We start from the raw sequence: 22,705 nt of genomic DNA on the forward strand, positions 1-22,705 counted from the left end.
TGTCCTTGATTGGCCCAGCCAGAGCCCGGACTTGAACCCGATCGAACATCTCTGGAGAGACCTGAAAATAGCTGTGCAGTGACGCTCCCCATCCAACCTGACAGAGCTTAAGAGGATCTGCAGAAAATAATGGGAGACCCTCTTTGGAGGGATGAAAGAAAGAGTGATAAAAAGTGAAAGCTGCCATTGCTGCACTGCTATCACAAATGTTCCAACTCTAGGGACATAGACCAAGAAAATCACTTTGAGACATCATCACCCTAAGTGAGCCCGACAAAAACGCGGGCTCATGGACTATATTTGAGCAATATAAATATCTTGGAACTATAATTTACGTTCTCACTTTCTGTTTCCAAGCCTGGGACAATCAGCTATCCATGCAAATAAAAACCAACTGCATAAAATAGTACAGCTGTCTAGCAAAATCAGTGGTTAATCTCAAGGACATGCAAGCGCTGTTCTTGGAGAGTAGTGAGGGCAGGAGCGAGAATTGCCACCGACCTGACACCCACTCAACCAGGAGAACCAGCTCCTACTATCAGGCCGCCGATACTGAGTCCATCTTTACAAAACCGCCAGAGCCCAGAAACCATTCATTCCCACCAGCATAAGTCAATTGAATAAATAACTGCTCAACCCCTCCATCTCCACCCCTCCTAAAATGTTTGAACTGAATTACGGACTGTATCCACATGTGTTGTCTGTTGTAGTTATTGCTGGGATTTATGTATTTATGCACCTATTGGTGTTCCTGTGCTGTTGTTTGTTGAGATCCAAGACACATTTCCCGAAAGGGGCACACAATAAAAAAAAAGATTTATTATAGACCGTATAACATAGTAAAGTATTACGGTTGAAGCTGACAAACGACATCAGAAATAATAACGTCATCTGTCGGATAGTTGGGCTGGGCAAGACCGTGATGGCTACAGTCCAGCGTGTGTTATGCGTGTGTGTGTGAGGGAGAGTCAGATAATTACATATGTAAAAAGATATATGTTTTTTCCCCCATTACTATCAGTAGTGTAAACAGTAGGCTGAAGCGCCATGTGGTAATTCCATTCTTCGCAAATTCGCCTGACCTGTCTTTTTACTGATTTTGGTTGTAAGGACAAAACGTATTAGTGTTGCCTCCCAGTCGGTTGCCTACAATATACAACTATCCGTTTCATAATGGCTATTGAAAGCGAGCAATATCCTACGTCTACCAAAACGCACCTTCAGCGTACAAAGTAAAGGCTATAGCATAATGAAAATCGAATTATGATAGCCTAATGAGAAACAGTGTGGGCTCTAACAATCAGACTTTCCACTTGCATTAGGATTGGAGTTTTGTGTAATTCCGGTGAATATTGATATTTTAATTCAATGTGATCTATAGCGCTCACCTGTATTTTCCCCTAGAGTGAATCGCCTGTACTACAGTATTATTAGCCTATTCAGAAGTCTGTTCTTCCGGTGATGTGTTGTCTAACGCGGGGTCTTTGAAGGCGTGGGCTGTCAAAGCCGTTGTTGCGACGTTGGATTGTTATTCGTAGTTAAAAAAAAAAAAAGAATACATCCATGGTCGCCAGGCTGTCTCTCATACGACGGTATGCCATTCTCGGTTTAATTATCGTTGGATATATTATCTTTCAATTCACACGGTAAGACTTTATGGGCGGGTCTCGAGTGTTTGCAAAGTTTTGTCCTGTTTGTTGTTTTGTCATGGACCTGCAAATGCATCAATATGCAACCAGTATTCCAAACTGGTTATTTAAGTAAAAAATATTATAGGCAATGCTATTAAAGACAATTCATAATGAGAACATTTGATCAGATTGTTATTATTATTACACAGAAGAAGTAGGCCTATACCAGAGGTGAAAAAAAGAATATGCTATCAATAGTCTAATTAATTCAAAGCCATTCCATATCCTCCATTTAACCTATCATGAACTTTTACCTGTCCCACCTGCCCTGGACCTTAACCTTGTGTAGACACTTCGCTTTTATTTTGCCGATTCTTATGGCACAGTGCAGTACTCATTCCACAGCATCGACAGTGTGAGCAATTCACTATGTAAATCTCCCGCATATTCAAATATAGATTTGCATTCTGGTCAGACAAGAAGAGTAGCATGCTTGTAGCGTATTTCATTATTCTTCACTGTGCTGAAAGCTTTGTTGATTTAACTAAAACTGTTGGGTATGTCTTGTATGCTTGTGACAAGTGTTATAAATACTTAGCTACTCACCTTAGATGCCATTGTCAAGTTCCTATAATTCCTATCTAGTCTAACTTTCTGGATTGACCAGCGGTTTGTCTTTCTCTTCCAGCCAACACCCAGATGTGGAGAGAATGAGCCAGAAAGAGGGCCAACTCCTCTCAGTTCACTCTGGAGGGAGAGCCCTTTCGCATCCTGGGGGGCTCTATCCACTATTTCCGCATCCCCAGAGCCTACTGGGAGGACCGCCTGCTGAAGATGAGGGCGTGTGGGGTCAACACTCTCACCACGTAGGGACACACAGAACACCTCATGTCCTCTTATACCACCACTCACTGCAGCTCTACTATGGAGGGATACTGAGAATGACTGCTTTATCTTTCAGATATGTGCCATGGAACCTGCATGAGCCAGAGAGAGGGGTTTTCAACTTCCAGGACCAATTGGATTTAAAGTAAGCAAGACTTCCACTTTTTTATATGATTTTGTGATGAAAATGTTTGATAGAGCTGTTGAGCTTTGTCTCTGTGCTTTTCTCTTGTGTCTCTCAGGGCGTACATCAGCCTAGCAGCAGAGTTGGGGCTCTGGGTGATTCTGCGGCCAGGACCCTACATCTGTGCTGAGTGGGACTTAGGAGGGCTGCCCAGGTTAGATGTTCCCACGTTTTAACATTTTAGCCCAGGTTGGTTCCCTGAATGTATAGGTCCCCTTATACGACGTCTCATCCATTTTTCCTCATTAATTATTGTGATGCTCATTTCCAGTGTGGTGCTATTTCTCTCAGGTCTCTGGACAGACAGTCCCACATTCCTTATTAGTAATGTGGCTAAATAGAATCATAGATCTAAGAGGAAAACCAGATATTGCTCACACACACAGAGAATGAAAATAGTTATTTGCTGAGCTTTTCCCCCTGAATGAGAGTCATTTGATTGACTCTGATCATCATCTAAATGGATTGAGGAAGGGTAATTGGTCCAGAAAGATATCATTATGTACTACTAGGTTAACCAGGTTATAGATATTTGGAAATCCATTAAACTCACACTGCGTTATGAAGCAATCAATGCACTCATTATTCATTACTGCCATCAGTGCAACCAGTATTGAAATGTAACTGCATACATTATTGATAACATTAGAGAGTTGTTATGTATTGCTTTCTTCCTAGTTGGTTGCTGCGTGATCCAGACATGAAGTTGAGAACAACCTACCCAGGTTTCACAGAAGCAGTTGACTCCTTCTTTGATCAACTCATTCCAAGAGTTGCACCGTATCAGGTTAATCTTTTCTCACTACTCTTCTATTAAGTGCACTTGGGTTTCCAGTTTTCCGGTTCAATTGTGTGTGACAACGATGTCACCGCATAGATATGGTCGTTGATAAGGGCTATCACAATACTAAAATATTCTTAAAATGTGAAGCTTGATGTTTTATCAATGCAAAAGGCTTTGAAAATATATTCTTGTGACTTATTCTGGAATCAATTGAAAGCTTGCTCTTATTTGATTTATTATTTTAAACTCAGTACTCCAAGGGGGGCCCAATTATAGCAGTTCAAGTGGAGAACAAGTATGGCTCTTATGCAAAAGACATAGAATATATGCCATACATAAAGGAGGTAAGACAATGCAGTGAGTCTATTTTATTACACACACACGCATACACATAAATACACACCGTGCATCACTTTATCTTGACTTCACTACAACTACTTGCATTTTCAATAGTAGAATATCAACTTGGACATATGAGCATGATTGAGATGAGATCCTTGTTCTAGGCATTATTATCCAGGGGGATCGAGGAGCTGCTCCTGACCTCAGACAACCAGGATGGGTGGAACCTCGGGGGTGTGAATGGAGGTATTGTACTGACTGGACATACAGACAGACAGCTGCACTATAGTAGAGCCTCTGGCCCATCTGACTGCAGTCTCTGCCTGAACTGTAGTTGGTATTCTCCCATAACACAAGAGCTCTGTCTGTGCCAAGGACCGGTGTGTGTGTTAGGCAGCTGCTGTTAGGCTTCATTAGAACTGCTCCTTGACTAATTCCCTTTCCACTTGAAGCCTAAACACAAAGGAGACAGACGAGCCTGTGCTGTTTAGATGGATACAGATTATGCTAGGGAAAAAACATGACAAAAATATGATCTGTTAAAATGCAAAGCAGTTTCTTAAGCATGAGGTCACTGTAGTATCCCACTGGGCACACACTGGTTGAATCAACGTTGTTGCCACGTCATTTCAATGAAATGTGCCCAGTGGGATACTGTCATGCTGTATTTTATTTGTGTTTGTTGTGTATTTACTGTATGTACTGTTGAGTTTTTGTTTTCCGTCAATAGTTCTAGAAACCATCAATTTTCAGAAACTGAGCCCAGAGGGATTTAAGTATCTGGATGCAATTCAAGTGAGTGAATGTATTGAGGTGTGTTCAGATGATCGTCTACTAATATTTATCATTAGATTTATCCAGCTCCTGTATTGTAATTGATCAGTTACTCAGTTCCATCTGACACCTGTTGATAAAACAGAGGATATTAGCTATTTAGTCTTAATCTGTGAAATAAGTTGCTTTGAACCACAGTCTTTGGATGCCTATAGTCTTGGCCGAGTTTTTCAGAAGTTATCTGATTGGATTTCGGCAATCAGATAGGATTAAATGCAAAAACGCTTTTTGAGAAATGTTTGCTAATTTATGGAAAAAAACTGAAATACCACATTTACATAAGTATTCAGACCCTTTACTCAGTACTTTGTTGAAGCACCTTTGGCAGTGATTACAGCCTCAAGTCTTCTTGTGTATGATGCTACAAGCTTGGCACACCTGTATTTGGGGAGTTTCTCCCATTATTCTCTGCAGATCCTCTCAAGCTCTGTCAGGTTGGATGGGGAGCGTCTCTGCACAACTATTTTTAGGCCTCTCCAGATATGTTAGAACGGGTTCATGTCTGGGCTGTGGCTGGCCCACTCAAGGACATTCAGAGACTTGTCCCAAAGCCACTCCTACGTTGTCTTTGCTGTATGCTTTGGGTTGTTGTCCTGCTGGATGGTGAACCTTCGCCCCAGTCTGAGGTCCTGAGTGCTCTGGAGCAAGTTTTCATCAAGAATCTTTGTACTTTGCTCCGTTCATCTTTACCTCGATGCTGACTAGTCTCCCAGTCCCTGCCGCTGAAAAATATCCCCACAGCATGATGCTGCCACCACCATGCTTCACCATAGGGATTTTTCCTCTAGACGTGACGCTTGGCATTCAGGCCAAAGAGTTCAATCTAGGGTTCATCAGACCAGAGAATCTTGAGAGTCCTTAAAGTGCCTTTTGGCAAACTCCAAGCGTGCTGTAATGTGCCTTTTACTGAGCAGTGGCTTCCATCTGGCCACTCTACCATAAAGGCCTGAATGGTGGAGTGCTGCAGAGATGGTTGTCCTTCTGGAAAGTTCACCGATCTCCACAGAGGAACTCTGGAGCTCTGTCAGAGTGACTATTGGGTTCTTGGTCACCTCCTTGACCAAGGCCCTTCACCCCCGATTACTCAGTTTGGCTGGGCGGCCAGCTCTAGGAAGAGTCTTGGTGGTACCCAACTTCTTCTATTTACGAATGGGGACCTTCAATGCTGCAGAAATATTTTGGTACCCTTCTCCAGATCTGTGCCTCGACACAATCCTGTCTCGGAGTTCTACGGACAGCTACTTCGACCTCATGGCTTGGTTTTTGCTCTGACATGCACTATCAACTGTGGGACCTTATCAATTGAATTTACCACAGGTGGACTCCAATCAAATTGTAGAAACATTTCAAGAATGATCAATGGAAACATGATGAGCTCAATTTCGAGTCTCATAGCAAAGGGTCTGAATATAAATAAGGTTTTCCTGTTTTTTATTTTTAATAAATGTGCAAAAATGTCAAAAACCTGTTTTCACTTCGTCATCGTGGGGTATTGTGTGTAGATTGATGGGGAAAAATAATTTGATCCATTTTAGAATAAGACTGTAACGTAACAAAATGTGGAAAAAGTGAAGAGGTCTGAATACTTTCTGAATGCACTGTACATTTTTAAAAACTGGGCCCTGATGTTCATGGAGTAAATACTGTGTCTACAAGGAGTAACATATATCTTGTTTATTTCTACCTCTCTGTTGAACATTCCCTTTCCTAATTCCTCTAGCCCCAGAAGCCCAAAATGGTGATGGAGTATTGGTCTGGGTGGTTTGACCTCTGGGGTGACCTTCACCATGTTTTTGCTGCTGAGGGTAAGTCATATTTCCTCAAGCAGCAGGACCTTTGCCATACCGCATGAGTCCCACTTAATAGATTGGTCACATGGTGCTTAGCATATGGTCAGTTCTCCTTTGTGATATGTTTCTGTCAGAAATTAATATGCTTTCCATGTGTGCTTATTTCCAAGCCAAGCGTCATAAACTTTTATTCCCCCTAAAATTGTATTTTGAACCATGTAGTCAATTTCAACTGAACCAAGCTGTGATTTGTATACTGTTTTATAATGTGTTATGCTTTTATACTGGCCTTCAGTGTCTAGAACCTTCAAAATAAATGGAAAGAGCAAAGTCCCTATGGTCACCCTACATGTGTATATACACTCAATAGAAGAGTATTCCATGCAGTGCATACATGTGTGAATAATTTTCTCTCAGCAGGGAACAGTACACTATGTGAAAGGGCTACTGACTAACCGTTTAATACACACACACACACACGCCTTCCGCATAACACTGTAGCCACTGCTTGCGTTGGGATATTTTGGTCATGATGGTGATTTAAAAGAAACTCACTTTTCACAATTTCAGTGCATCACTGCAGTAAAAGCTTGTCAGTTGTCATACAGCTTGGCACTCAGTTGTGGATGTGTATTAATGTCATGTAGATTCTCCAGACTGTCCTTCTTATGTTGAACAACAGCCACTGATGACTCGGGTCCCCAGGCCTGGTTTTGTCCTGTCATTGTCAGCAGCATCCACGTCTATCTCGCACACACAAGATCAAAATCAAATCAAATTGTATTTGTCACATGCGCCGAATACAACAGGTATAGTAGACCTTACCGTGAAATGGTTACTTACAAGCCCTTAACCAACAATGCAGTTCAAGAAATAGAGTTAAGAAAATATTTACTAAATAAACTAAAGTAAAAAATAAAATAGAAAGTAATACAATAAAATAACAATAATGATTCTATAGATGGGGTGCCGGTACCGAGTCAATGTGCGAAGGCACAGGTTAATTGAGGTAATTTGTACATGTAGGTAGGGGTAAAGTGACTATGCATAGATAATAAACAGCAAGTAGCAGCAGTGTCAATGTGAACAGTCCTGGTGGCCATTTGATTAATTGTTCAGCAGTCTTATGCCTTGGGGGTAGAAGCTATTAAGGAGCCTTTTGGACCTAGACTTGGCACTCCGGTACCGCTTGCCGTGCGGTAGCAGAGAGAACAGTTTATGACTTGGGTGACTTGCTAATCAAGGCATGCTCTGTCACTCCATGCTTGTTATTCATTATCCGGCTGCCCTTGATTTAAATCAGTAAAGTCAGCTCAATTTGAATGTCTAATTAAACATTTGACTATGTTCTAAACTCAGCAAAAAAGAAACATCCTCTCACTGTCAACTGGGTTTATTTTCAGAAAACTTAACATGTGTAAATATTTTTATGAACATAACAAGATTCAACAACAGAGACATAAACTGAACAAGTTCCACAGACATGTGACTAACAGAAATGGAATAATGTGTCCCTGAACAAAGGGGAGGGGGGGGGGGGGGTCAAAATCAAAAGTAACAGTCAGTATCTGGTGTGGCCACCAGCTGCATTAAGTACTGAAGTGCATCTCCTCCTCATGGACTGCACCAGATTTGCCAGTAATTGCTGTGAGATGTTACCCCACTCTTCCACCAAGACACCTGCAAGTTCCCAGACAATTCTGGGGGGAATGGCCCTAGCCCTCACCCTCAGCTCCAACAGGTCCCAGACATGCTCAATGGGATTGAGATCCGGGCTCTTCGCTGGCCATGGCAGAACACTGACACAGGAAATCACGCACAGAACGAGCAGTATGGCTGGTGGCATTGTCATGCTGGAGGGTCATGTCAGGATGAGCCTGCAGGAAGGGTACCACATGAGGGAGGAGGATGTCTTCCCTGTAATGCACAGCGTTGAGATTGCCTGCAATGACAACAAGCTCAGTCCGATGATGCTGTGAGACACCGCCCCAGACCATGACGGACCTTCCACCTCCAAATCGATCCCGCTCCAGAGTACAGGCCTCGGTGTAACGCTCATTCCTTTCGACGATAAACGCGAATCCAACCATCACCCCTGGTACGACAAAACCGCGACTCGTCAGTGAAGAGCACTTTTTGCCAGTCCTGTCTGGTCCAGCGACGGTGGGTTTGTGCCCATAGGCGACGTTGTTGCCGGTGAGGACCTGCCTTACAACAGGCCTACAAGCCCTCAGTCCAGCCTCTCTCAGCCTATTGCAGACAGTCTGGGCACTGATGGAATGATTGTGCGTTCCTGGTGTAACTCGGGCAGTTGTTGTTGCCATCCTGTACCTGTCCCGCAGGTGTGATGTTCGGATATACTGATTCTGTGCAGGTGTTGTTACACGTGGTCTGCCACTGCGAGGATGATCAGCTGTCTGTCCTGTAGCGCTGTCTCACAGTACAGACATTGCAATTTATTGCCCTGTCCACATCTGCAGTCCTCATGCCTCCTTGCAGCATGCCTAAGGCACTTTCACGCAGATGAGCAGGGTCCCTGGGCATCTTTCTTTTGGTGTTTTTCAGAGTCAGTAGAAAGGCCTCTTTAGTGTCCTAAGTTTTCATAACTGTGACTTTAATTGCCTACCGTCTTTAAGCTGTTCCACAGGTGCATGTTAATTCATTGTTTATGGTTCATTCAACAAGCATGGGAAACAGTGTTTAAACCGTTTACAATGAAGATCTGTGAAGTTATTTGGATTTTTACGAATTATCTTTTAAAGACAGGGTCCTGAAAAAGGGACGTTTCTTTTTTTGCTGAGTTTATATCAGAAGTTCACAAACTTTTTCCCACGGTGCCCCCCTTCCAGAATTGGAGAACATTGGGGAACATCCCTACCCCCCAACAATGTCTGTGGTCTTAAAAAACGAAATAAAAAAATGTTAGCTGACATGGGCTAGTTGATCTGGACCTTTCTGACAAGTTATAAATAGCTCTCTAAGGTATGCAATGACTAACATGACAAGAGGAACTGATGATGCACTACCCAATTTTGATATTGCACCTTGTGCATTCTACTATTACAACTTTCAAGAGTAAGTTTAATGCCAGACTGAGTTCCTTAATTGAACAAAAAGGTTGGGAACCACTGTTCTATGCAATATGTTTAGCTAATCAGTATGTTGAGGTAGGAGATTTTGAATAGGGATCGGGTTGTTCCTATAATGACTTACAGTTAAATGTAATAAGGTGTGGCGGGGTTTAATCCATATTGCAATTGAACTGATTTTAAGGGCAACAGGGTGCTTGGAACGAGATCAATTGCTTGTCAAATGTTATCATACTTTTTGTTTTACTCTTGGGCTACCTGCCACAGCTCTTGAATATAGAGGTAGAGTTTATAGCAATGGATATGATACAGCTATTACGTGCACCAGGTCTTGTAGTTCTACTATGTCTCTGTACCCATCAGTAGTAAGTTCTCATTTGTCACCCTTCTTTGGCAGACATGGTTGCTATTGTGACGGAAATCCTGAAACAGGACGCATCAATCAATATTTACATGTTCCACAGAGGAACAAATTTTGGCTTCATGAACGGGGCCTTTGCAATTGCCACGCCCATGCCTAAGCCAATGGTAACAAGCTATGGTAAGTTCTATTTGGATCTTTGTTTTAATATCAATATGTTCTCATAGTTTACCTTGTTATTTCTCTTTATTGAAACATACCTTTGATAAGGATCGTGCACCAGCCAGTTATACAGGCGGTGTTACAGTAATGCACCGTCATTGTACTGTTAGTAAAGGCCAGTAGATGGTGCTGTCACTCCTCAACAGTGCTTGACCTCAGGCTGCATTTTAGCACTCACTGCATAATTAATTCATCAGCTAATAAAATGCATGGGAAATATAAAAGAAAGACTGCATGATGGGTTTTATATCCTGTTTGGGACTGTTGACATTGTAACGACCTCGCTACTCAGAGGAGAATGACATTGATGTCAAACACAGTAACAGTGGCACATTGGCACCTGCTCTTTGACCTTCAAGTTTATCAGTAGTCTGTATTTGCATTTTATTTTCTCCACTGCCTCTTGCCTCCATCCAAACTCCTGCAGCCGTATCTGTCAAGATAACCACAAAATATGTCTCCTGCTGGCTGAGATGTTTGAAAGGAGCAGAGTGAAACTCATCGGACACGGGAGGAGGTATCCCCGCCTCTTGCTCCTCGTGCCTCTTGCTGTTCTGATAGTAGCATTATCTTTTCAGATTACGATGCTCCGTTATCTGAGGCAGGGGATTACACCACCAAGTACACTCTTCTGAGGAATGTATTGAGCCGCTACCACAGTGAGTGTCGCCGTGAGGGGCTCTTTGTATCGTTCTCCAAAGTCACTTAGTAAGGCCCTATGGGGAACATTGAGTCTGTCTTGCCCAATCAGAGATGAGTGTGTGAGATTGATGCTGGGTATGGTGAGCTACAGGAGCGTTTCTATAACTCCCCTCCCCCCTCCTGGGTGCATGTTTTTGTTTTTTGCCCTAGCACTACAAAGCTGATTCAAATAACCAACTCATCATCAAGCGGGGAGGAGGGCAGGGACACACACCCAGGAACGAGTTTGAGGTACCCTGGACTACAGTACAGCAGGGATAGGAGGGGACATCAGATTAACAGTTTAGGGACATGCCCCACCTCCCACCCCTCAAACATACAGTCAGAGCAATCTTACATTTATCCAGCCTCCCGGTAAACTAAGATCTTCAGGGCTATCTTAACATGTTTCATCCTTACGTTGTGCAGTATGTTGAACAATGAGCATTGGCCTGGATGAGAGTGGTCACTAAAGCTTCCGTCTATGTTCTATTCAGCATCACATATACATGACCTAATTCTGTATTTAGATCCAACTTGATATATGCTATTGTTTGGCTCTCAGCTCATATGAGTTTCATGAGTCAAGCATACCCTGTGTAAGTAAGTAGCCTTGCACAAGCCTTGGCTTTTGCAAGCCGGAATGGTTTATAGGAGCAGGAGCCTATCTCCTGTTTCTATAGAATGAGGCACCTTAATGTACAGTACAAGTACACCCCCTGGACAGGACGCTAGTCTATCACAGGGCTTTTGGCTCAGCTCATATGAGTTTTGTGAGTAATGCATACCCATAGTCACAAACTAAAACATTATCTCTAATAATTGACCATAAATAGAACGAAAATACTGTCAATTGAATATCTAACACTTGGTTTAATAACAATATTAAATAAATAGTATTGTTCTTCAAAATGGACAACAGATGCTGTAGTGGTTAAAAGCCAAGTTAATATGATTTGATTATGCATGTGGCAGGCAGTCCAACGTGCACAACATTCTTTAAATTGAGTTCAAATATCAATCCACTGTAGAATCCAATGACATTAAAGTTTCAAGTTTATAAACTGCAGCTGATGGTAACTTTGTCAGGCAGCTCACACAATATCAAACAGCAAAAGTGTGAAATGGCAATTTGCTCTATAGAAATACTTGGCTTTTAAACTCAGAATGCCATTTCAGGACTAGGTGATTTTTGCCACCCATTAGCCCCTTTTAGTGGCTCGGATGTTGAACATAGTGGTAGGGGAGCACTTTCCACCAATAACCTTAAGTGGCTGCAGGTTTCTCAGAGTGCTTCAACACCTTAAAGAGGGCTGGAGGACATCTCTTACAGAGCACCAACATTCAGCTCCAACAGTTGGAAAAGGGAGAATGGGTATGATTGTGTGTGTGACATGTACTACCAGCTGGATTCTGCTACTGCTGTCAAGCTCAGATGTTTTCCCAGTAATTATCTTAAAAACCTGGATTATTTCCTGAGTCACAGATGTTTTCCACTTCTGTATTGATCTGGAGTTGTCATTTGTCACATACCACTGTATGCAGAGGTCAAAATGATCATATGAAATGATTATGTTGTGACAAAAATAAATAGATTTAATTATCTTGTAATCAATCATTTATATTATTATCTAGCAATGACACAGTCTGAATAAACAGTTCATTTTCAATATATAACTCCAGCTAGTAGTTAGGTTTGTTAAAATAGAGCCTTAACACAATATAGCGCTATATGTACATAGGTTCAGGGGTTTGTCAGAAATATTTGTGCTATTTTCACTATTACAATTATTGGCGCACTTGCTGGCGTTCACTGGGTTTTGATGAATAAACACGGCCCCTCACTGGCCAATCAGAACGTGCTCCTTGGCGAAATATCAAGTTGTGTATTTACGGTCTTTTATGTATTGCCTTGGAATCATCTCCAATTCCAACGTTAGTCTGTCATAGTTTGTTAAATGGCTTACAGAAACGAAATAACAAAATGTAGAACCAAATACATTAACTTGAACCCATTTGCAGTCCACGTTGTTCTAAGTAATTGCGTGGCTTCAATAGCATTCACACTGATATAGGAGCTCGGCCTACACTTCATTATTGACAAGGCCTCAAAAAGAGAACGAATAATTCAATTCAAATTCTATACAAAACTTGTTTCAAATAGGTTATGTCACACTTACAGGCACCATAATTTCTCCACATGGGCATAGAATATTAAAACAACGCAGACTATGGAGGGTTTTACGCACATCCAAACTTTTCACAGTAGCTGGACAAAGATCCAATATAAAAAGAAAGGGAGAATGTCCACTCACTGTTATACTGCTCCCAAATAGGCCTGTGTTTTATGAACATAAATCAGAACCATTTTACAGATCACATTCACACATCTCCAGATGTTACTATCAAGGCACAAGGCGAGACCCAAATGCAGACACAGGAGGCAGATGGTTGGAGTCTTACAATGTTTATTAATCCAAATGGGTAGGCAAGAGAATTGTCGTGGACAGGCAAAAAGGTCAAAACCAGATCAGAATCAAGGAGGTACAGAGTGGCAGACAGGCTTGTGGCCAAGGCAGGCAGAATGGTGAGGCAGGCAGGTACAAAGTCCAGAAACAGGCAAGGGTCAAAACCGGGAGGACTAGAAAAGGGAGAATGCAAAAAGCAGGAGACCGGGAAAACAGAGAGACAGGAAACACAGGGATAAATACACTGGGGAAAATAAGCGACACCTGGAGGACAGGTGAAACAGATCAGGGTGTGACAGTTACATTGCATGCACGGATGTTGTAACAATACAACCAGCAAGGTGAATCATTCTAATACAATTTGTTGTAATACAATTCAATGAAAAACAAGCACGTAAAAAAACAAACAGACAAGCAATAAATGTAAAATGTAATGATGTCATAAAAAGATTCACATTGCTGTTGAAACAGCCTTCGTTATAGTATGCCTAATGGAGGGTTTGAGTTTTGAACATATGAAACGGGAAAAAAAATATTGTTAAAGGTTACAGATCAAATCAAGTTTATTTTATATAGCCCTTCGTACATCAGCTAATATCTCGAAGTGCTGTACAGAAACCCAGCCTAAAACCCCAAACAGCAAGCAATGCAGGTGTAGAAGCACGGTGGCTAGGAAAAACTCCCTAGAAAGGCCAAAACCTAGGAAGAAACCTAGAGAGGAACCAGGCTATGAGGGGTGGCCAGTCCTCTTCTGGCTGTGCCGGGTGGAGATTATAACAGAACATGGCCAAGATGTTCAAAATGTTCATAAGTGACAAGCATGGTCAAATAATAATCAGGAATAAATGTCAGTTGGCTTTTCATAGCCGATCATTAAGAGTTGAAAACAGCAGGTCTGGGACAGGTAGGGGTTCCATAACCGCAGGCAGAACAGTTGAAACTGGAATAGCAGCAAGGCCAGGTGGACTGGGGACAGCAAGGAGTCATCATGCCCGGTAGTCCTGACGTATGGTCCTAGGGCTCAGGTCCTCCGAGAGAGAGAAAGAAAGAGAGAAGGAGAGAATTAGAGAGAGCCAAGATTTTCAAAATGTTCATAAATGACAAGCATGGTCAAATAATAATCAGGAATAAATGTCAGTTGGCTTTTCATAGCCGATCATTAAGAGTTGAAAGCAGCAGGTCTGGGACAGGTAGGGGTTCCATAACCGCAGGCAGAACAGTTGAAACTGGAACAGCAGCAAGGCCAGGTGGACTGGGGACAGCAAGGAGTCATCATGCCCGGTAGTCCTGACGTATGGTCCTAGGGCTCAGGTTCTCCGAGAGAGAGAAAGAAAGAGAGAAGGAGAGAATTAGAGAGAGCATACTTAAATTCACACAGGACACTGGATAAGACAGGAGAAGTACTCCAGATATAACCAACTGACCCTAGCCCCCCGACACATAAACTACTGCAGCATAAATACTGGAGGCTGAGACAGGAGGGGTCAGGAGACACTGTGGCCCCATCCGATGATACCCCCGGACAGGGCCAAACAGGAAGGATATAACCCCACCCACTTTGCCAAAGCACAGCCCCCGCACCACTAGAGGGATATCTTCAACCACCAACTTACAATCCTGAGACAAGGCCGAGTATAGCCCACAAAGATCTCCACCACAGCACAAACCAAGGGGTAACTTCTGAATAACTTCTGAATATGATGTTCACTGGTATTCACCTGAGGTTCTCATCTCTCGTTTCATGATGGGAATGAAAAGTAGCCTACATCATGGAGGGGGTTTTACGCACGTCCAAAATGGGACCTGTATGGCTAAAATAATGTGGGCCTGCCTACAATGCATAGATACAAAGGGAATGTCAGCTCACTGTTTTACTCCTCTCAAACGTTATATTTCAATAAAGGTTTGGCGATTAAGATTTATTTCCAAACGGTCTCAGGAGCCAAAAATGTTATGGACAGTCTTGACTTGCATTTGGCAGGGGAGGAAAGCCCTTAATTGAGAGGGGAGGCTATGCTAGATTTTTAACCAAATAAAACAAAATGGGAGAAAACATTTAGTTTTTTATGTTTCTAAATACGAAGTACGCAGGCACCAAAAGCACATTAGGCTACTCTTGGTCCATGCGCATATGGGCAGTGTGCTGGATAGGCTGCGTTTCCACTGCCAAAATTCATGCCGTAACCAACTGCGTTACCAATAAAACCAGCTTTTGGTTGGTCATAAATATCCCTACCAGCCCTGCCTGAAATTAGCACTTTGGATCTGTCACGCCCTGACCGTAGAGAGCTTTTTATGTCTCTATTTTGGTTTGGTCAGGGTGTGATTTGGATGGGCATTCTATGTTCCTTTTTCTATGATTTGTATTTCTGTGTGTTTGGCCGGGTGTGGTTCTCAATCTGAGGCAGCTGTCTATCGTTGTCTCTCATTGAGAACCATACTTAGGTTGCCTTTTCCCACCTGTTTTGGTGGGAAGTTGTCTATGTGGAGTTGCATGTCAGCACTCGTTCTAGTTAGCTTCACATTCGTTTTTGTTACTTTGTTCAGTGTTCTTCCTTTATTAAAAAGAAGAATGTATTCATATCACGCTGCGCCTTGGTTTCCTCAATACGACGAACGTGACAGGATCATGTTCTGATATAAGACTGGTAAATTGCCGAACCTGGCGTTAGGGCTTGATAATACCAGTAAGCCAGTTTCTACATGACAAAATTGCAAACAAACGTGCGTTTGACACTAGCGCTGAAAATAGAGTCCTTAGAGTGTATTGATGTTCCTACAAACCCTCTGCTCATGTTGGTAAACTCAAAAGTACAGTTTATATCCACCAAGAGACTCCCACTCCCCCGCATGTTCTATATCTGACTATGTCTGTGTGTCTCAGGTGAGAAGCTTCCTGAGGTTCCCTCCCTCCAGGCCAGGAGAGTGTATGAGCCTGTCATCATTCAGAAGCATCTGTCACTGTGGGAGAGCCTGCAGTTTACTGAGAAGGTGAGCAGCTAGGGCCCAAGTAGCATGCTGTCTGCTGTAACCTGGCCTGGACTGCTTGGTTGTATACAGTTGCACTAGACTTGGTTGTATACAATATCACAAGAATTGTATATGTATCACTAGAATTAGATGTACACTGTATCACTAGATGAGACCTCCTTACATGCTCTCTTCATTGTATATTTTCTGGGCAAATGTAGCAGTGTGTCTGGTACTTGCGTAAACCATTAATTATTCACTAGCCATTGCTGTAATTTGCTCCCTTATGAGACGACAATTACTTTCCCACCATCTAAATCCAGACAATTGTAGAAAGAATGTATTTCATAATTATGGTAATTGACTGTCTAAAAATGGACCTTGACCTTTATATTATACAGTGCTTTGGAAAGTATTCATTTGTTTATGTTACAGCCTTATTCTAAAAGGTATTAAATTGTTTTTTTCCTCTCATCAATCTACACACAATACCCCATAATGACAAAAATAGTTTTTTTGAAATGTTTGCTAATTTATTAAAAATAAAAAACAGAAATATCACATTTATATACGTATTCATACCCTTTACTCATGTCACGATCGTCATAATAACTGGACCAAAGCGCAGCGTGATCTGGGTTCCACATCTTTATTTCTATGTGAACCTCAAAGCAAAACATAACAATAAACGAACAAAACGAAATGTGAAGCTACAATAATGCTCACAGGCAACTATACATAGTCAAGATCCCACAAAGCACAATGGGGAAATGGCTGCCTAAATTTGATCCCCAATCAGAGACAACGATAAACAGCTGCCTCTGATTGGGACCATACCAGGCCAACATAAATCATTAATCACCTAGATTAATATAACCCACCATAGTCACTGTCACGCCCCAACCAACATAGAGAATAAACAGCTCTCTATGGTCAGGGCGTGACAACTCAGTACTTTGTTGAAGCACCATTGGCAGCGATTACAGTATTGAGTCTTCTTGGGTATGTCTCTACAAGCTTGGCACACCTGTATTTGGGGAGTTTCTCTCATTCTTCTCTGCAGATACTCTCAAGCTCTGTCAGGTTGGATCGGGAGATATGCTGTACAGCTATTTTCAGGTCTCTCCAGAGATGTTCGATCAGTTACAAGTCCAGGCTCTGACTGGGCCATTCAAGAACACTTGTCCCGAAGCCACTCCTGCGTTGTCTTGGCTGTGTGCTTAGGGTCATTGTCCTGTTGGAAGGTGAACCTTCGCCCCCCAGTCTGAGTTCCTGAGTGCTCTGAAACAGGTTTTCATGAAGGATCTCTCTGTACTTTGCTCCGTTCATCTTTCCCTCAATCCTGACTAGTCTCCCAGTCCCTGCCACTAAAAAACATCCCCACAGCATGATGTTGCCACCACCATGCTTCACCGTAAGGATTGGCCAGGTTTTCTGCAGACGTGACGCTTGGAATTTAGGCCAAAGAGTTCAATCTTGGTTAAATCAGACCAGGGAATCTTGTTTCTCATGGTCTGAGAGTGTTTAGGTACCTTTTGGCAAACTCCAAGCGGGCTGTCATGTGCCTTTTACTGAGCAGTGGCTTCCGTCTAGCCACTCTACCATAAAGGCCTGACTGGTGGAGTGCTGCAGAGATGGTTTTCCTTCTGGAAGGTTTTCCCATCTCCACAGAGGAACTCTGGAGCTCTGTCAGAGTGACCATTGGGTTCTTGGTCACCTCCCTGACCAAGGCCCTTCTCCCCCGATTACTCAGTTTGGCTGGGCGGCCAGCTCTAGGAAGAGTCTTGGTGGTACCAAACTTCTTCTATTTACGAATGGGGACCTTCAATGCTGCAGAAATATTTTGGTACCCTTTCCCAGATCTGTGCCTCGACACAATCCTGTCTCCGAGCTCTACGGACAATTCCTTCGACCTCCTGGCTTTGTTTTTGCACTGACATGCACTGTCAACTGCGGAACCTTATATAGACAAGTATGTGCCTTTCCAAATCATGTCCAATCAATTGAATTTACCACAGGTGGACTACAATCAAGTTGTAGAAACAGCTCAAGGATGATCAATGGAAACAGGATGCATCTGAGCTAAATTTCGAGTCTCATAGCAAAGGGTCTGAATACTTATGTAAATAAGGTATTTCAGTTTTTTATTTGTAATACATTTGCAAAAATGTTTTTTAAAAACTGTTCGCTTTGTCGTTATTGGGTATTGTGTGTAGATTGTTGAGGACAAAAAACATTGAATCCATTTTAGAATAAGGCTGTAACGTAACAAAATGTGGAAAAGTCAAGGTGTCTGAATACTTTCCGAAAACACTGTATATACACTGCCACTGTATTCATACCCCTCGACTTATTTCCCATTTTGTTGTGTTAGCCTGAATTCAAATGGATTAAATAGATTTTTTGTCCTCACCCATCTACACACTTATTTTTTAATACATTTTTGCACATTTAATAAATTCTATACGGCCAGCATCCTGAGTCGCCTCTTCACTGTTGACGTTGAGACTGGTGTTTTGCGGGTACTATTTAATGAAGCTGCCAGTTGAGGACTTCTGAGGCGTCTGTTTCTCAAACCAGACACTCTAATGTACTTGTCCTCTTGCTCAGTTGTGCACCGGGGCCTCCCACTCCTCTTTCTATTCTGGTTAGAGCCAGTTTGCGCTGTTCTGTGAAGGGAGTAGTACACAGCGTTGTACGAGATCTTCAGTTTCTTGGCAATTTCTCGCATGGAATAGCCTTCATTTCTCAGAACAAGAATAGACCGACGAGTTTCAGAAGAAAGTGCTTTGTTTCTGGACATTTTGAGCCTGTAATAGAACCCACAAATGCTGATGCTCCAGATACTCAACTAGTCTAAAGAAGGCCAGTTTTATTGCTTCTTTAATCAGAACAACAGTTTTCAGCTGTGCTAACATAATTGGAAAATGGTTTTCTCATGATCAATTAGCCTTTTAAAATGATAAACTTGGATTAGCTAACACAACGTGCCATTGGTACACAGGAGTGATGGTTGCTGATAATGGGCCTCTGTATGACTATGTAGATATTCCATAAACAATCTGCCGTTTCCAGCTACAATAGTAATTTATAACGTTAACAATGTCTACACTGTATTTCTGATCAATTTTATGTTATTTTAATGGACAACAATATGCTTTTCTTTCAAAAACAAGGAAATTTCTAAGTGACACCAAACTTTTGAATGGTAGTGTATGTAAATTAGATATTTCTGTATTACATTTTCAAACATTTCAAAAAACATGTTTTCACTTTGTCGTTATGAGGTATTGTGTACAGATGGGTGAGAAGAAAAAATATATTTAATCCATTTTGAATTCAGGCTGTAAGACAACAAAATGTGGAATAAATCAAGGGGTATGAATACTTTCTAATGTCACTATCATATAATATATAATCATGTCAGATTAGATAGAATGTTGTTCTTGTTTTGTCCTGGTGTAGCCCTTGAAGTCAGAGAAACCAGTCAACATGGAGAACCTTCCTGTCAACAATAACAATGGTCAGTCCAACGGCTACACTCTGTATGAGACCATAATCCACAGCGGAGGCCTTCTGAACTCCATGAACAATGTTAGAGACAGAGCCCTGGTGAGTACAGACAGACACAGCTACATGGCATTATATCATAATTATTTAATGGTATTAGCAAACGTCAAGTACCCTATGATGTACACCCTATGTCAGTAGATTATTTGTACTAATACATTTCTCTTGTCTTCTAGGTGTTTGTGGACAAACTCTATGTTGGAGTTCTGGACTATAAGACGCTGGAGTGTGCTCTGCCTGATGGAAAGGTATAGTGATAGTGTGTGTTTTGGGCAGCAGGTAGCCTAGTGGAGAGAGTGTTGTGCCAGTAACCGAAAGGTCGCTGGTTTGGATATCCGAGTTGACAAGGTGAAAAATCTCTCGATGTGCCCTTGAGCAAGGCACTTAACCCTAATTTGCTCAAGGGGCGCCGTACTACTATGGCTGACTGTAAAACAACACATTTCACTGCAGCTATCCGGTGTATGTGACAATAACACATCTTTTTTAAAGGTGTATTCAGGCTATAGGGGTGCTGCTGAGCTGCTTTCAAAACTGGCTAGTTAATATTCAACACCATGTTAGAGGTGAAAGCTTCTGGTGATGCTGATAAATGCGTTTGTCACTAAGGTGCTAGGATTATTCCAACAGAAAGTTTTCAGTCAAATGTTGTTCTGACAAAGAGGAATCACAATCACTAACTTTTCTCCCGCCTGTTAATGGAAAACAAGTCCATGCTGCTTTTCTATCACACAGCAGCAGATTGGATTTATCTGCAGTCCAACTGAAAGCAACATGTTTCCTCTATTGTCTTTATTTAGTCTGCTTTGCATTGTGCACTGTAGATAACACCTCCAATTGTTTCCACATCTTTTATGTACTTTTCATTGAAGGGGGAGAGAACATTGAGTTTACTCGTGGAGAACTCTGGGAGACTGAACTATGGTAAACTCCTAGATGAACAGCGTAAAGGTAATTCAATAGTGTAACCTACTGTATCTGGGTCAGTGATAGCCTTGTGGTTGTATAACTAGTAAATCCTTTCAGAATAGGTGCTCAAAAGCAGCTAATTAACCACTGAATGTAGAAAATCAAAGACAGCCTTGGCTTATTTTTCAGGTCTTGTCGGAGACATTGAGTTGAACAATACCCCGCTACGAGACTTTATCATTCATAGTCTGGATATGAAGCCTGGCTTTGTAAATAGGTTTGTACTGATCATGTACATCTTTCAATTTCCGTCTTCATGTTTATTTGTTCTGTTCTGAGTCTCTGTCATTGCTCGTGCCTAGCTCTGATTCTGTTGAGTTGATTATCTTCTTGGTTCTCACTGAGCGTAGAATTACAATGCCAGATTGCAGAAATAACAGCTTTTTCATGTGGTTTCCCAATACCATGTTAAAACCACATTATAATCAACTGGGAAATTAGCGCCGTCTTGAAAATGCCTGCTCACTGAGAACAACACGACATCAAAAGATCAGAAGTGGAATTAAACCATTTACATATCCATGACTGAAGCCATGCCATTGTACACTCTCGCAAATGATCTTGTTACATGAATAAATATGACGAGAAATTGTATTAGTCAGTAATTTCCTGTGTTATAGTAGGGTGATCTCGTCCCATGTTTCAGACTGAGTGCATCAGGCCAGTGGAACTCTGTTTTCCAGAAGCCTTCCTTCCCAGGGTTTTTCCACGGCAAGCTGTATGTGGGTGGCCATCCCAGAGACACCTTCATCAGACTGCCTGTGAGTAAAGCAGCCCAAAAGGCTCTATGGTTATGGAAGACAGCACCACCTGTCCATACTGTTTATTGATGCATAGTGTAGTAGGCCTATCTCTGGTTTATTCATAGCTAGTGTATTAGGCATCACACACTCTGAACTCTGATTTTCAAGTCACTGATTACAGTGTTTTTTTTATCCACAGGGTTGGAGTAAAGGAGTGGTCTTTATCAACGGGCAGAATCTTGGACGCCACTGGTTCATGGGGCCCCAGCAAACCCTCTACCTCCCCGCCCCCTGGCTTAACCGAGGAAACAATCAGGTACTGATGCCGTAACTGTTACTGAAAAATCTCCCTCACCCTCCACAGGAGTTCCCTCAGATGCCTCTGTTAGGAACATCACAGGTCAACAATTTTGATATACAGCTATAGCAGCTGGGCCACCCAGTGGGTTTGATGATATTGAACTTGGCAGTGCTTTGCAGGAATAGTCCTCAGACGACTTCCCTTTCCTCTGAACATGTTGTCTCCACACCTCGGCACCCTACTGCTGTGTTGACCTCTGCTGTGTTTCAGAGCCTTTTGTTTTTCTTGATCTCAGGTTGTTGTCTTTGAGGAGCAGGAAGCTGATGGTAAAATCCAATTTTCCAGCGAGCCTGACCTTGGAATGGCTGTTGACGTACAGTGAGGATGGCCTGGTAGAATGGAGGTATGGTTAGGAGTTCCATCCTCTCACATTTCCACACTCTGCCTGCCATCAGGGACCTAGCTGGATAGCTACTCAGAATCGATGCACATCACTGCACATGGCATTTATTTCCTGTTGGGAAGCCCCAGCCTCTGAATGATCCAGACTAATTAAGCATCCTACTGGATCTTGCAAGCGTAACTGTGCCTTCATTATATTCGATGGGCCACGGCAATATCTGTTTTGTACTTGTTGTTTGTGTATTACCTTTTCATACTGTATGTCTTTTGTGAGAATTTTGTCAGAGGATACAAATTTGGAGATTTCAGGTATTTTAATGTATAGATGTTTGTCTGGATTTAAGGACACGTACTTTCACTATGTCATTGTATTTCATTTGATTGGACAGCAAATACATAGATTGTGCTTTTGAGATGAACCAGTGACATGTGATGATGAATTAAACTGAACAATCAATGCAGTGGAGACTCTCAAATAC

General features: G+C 42.1%; 1 protein-coding gene across 4 annotated transcripts; it reads left to right on the top strand.

Moving 5' to 3' along the window:
• Positions 1-1,379: 1,379 nt before the first annotated feature.
• LOC139548151 (beta-galactosidase-1-like protein 2) lies at positions 1,380-22,692 on the top strand. Of its 4 annotated transcripts, none has more exons than XM_071357595.1 (18): positions 1,380-1,646; positions 2,320-2,497; positions 2,593-2,661; positions 2,759-2,854; positions 3,379-3,487; positions 3,991-4,072; positions 4,557-4,621; positions 6,381-6,465; positions 9,937-10,080; positions 10,701-10,781; positions 16,156-16,262; positions 19,707-19,853; positions 19,988-20,059; positions 20,684-20,762; positions 20,910-20,997; positions 21,427-21,541; positions 21,723-21,839; positions 22,120-22,692. In XM_071357595.1, exons 2-18 carry the CDS (start codon positions 2,466-2,468, stop codon positions 22,204-22,206), a joined length of 1,575 nt encoding a protein of 524 aa, XP_071213696.1. In that variant the 5' UTR covers positions 1,380-1,646; positions 2,320-2,465; the 3' UTR covers positions 22,207-22,692. The 4 variants fall into 4 exon arrangements, with proteins under 4 accessions (XP_071213696.1, XP_071213694.1, XP_071213695.1 ...); XM_071357593.1 differs by lacking the exon at positions 1,380-1,646 and adding an exon at positions 3,736-3,828 and having other exon boundaries at positions 2,329-2,497; XM_071357594.1 differs by lacking the exon at positions 1,380-1,646 and adding an exon at positions 3,736-3,828 and having other exon boundaries at positions 2,329-2,497; positions 21,464-21,541.
• Positions 22,693-22,705: the final 13 nt, after the last annotated feature.

The sequence above is a fragment of the Salvelinus alpinus genome, chromosome 21 (assembly GCF_045679555.1).
Source record: "Salvelinus alpinus chromosome 21, SLU_Salpinus.1, whole genome shotgun sequence".
In the NCBI taxonomy this organism is placed as follows: domain Eukaryota; kingdom Metazoa; phylum Chordata; class Actinopteri; order Salmoniformes; family Salmonidae; genus Salvelinus; species Salvelinus alpinus.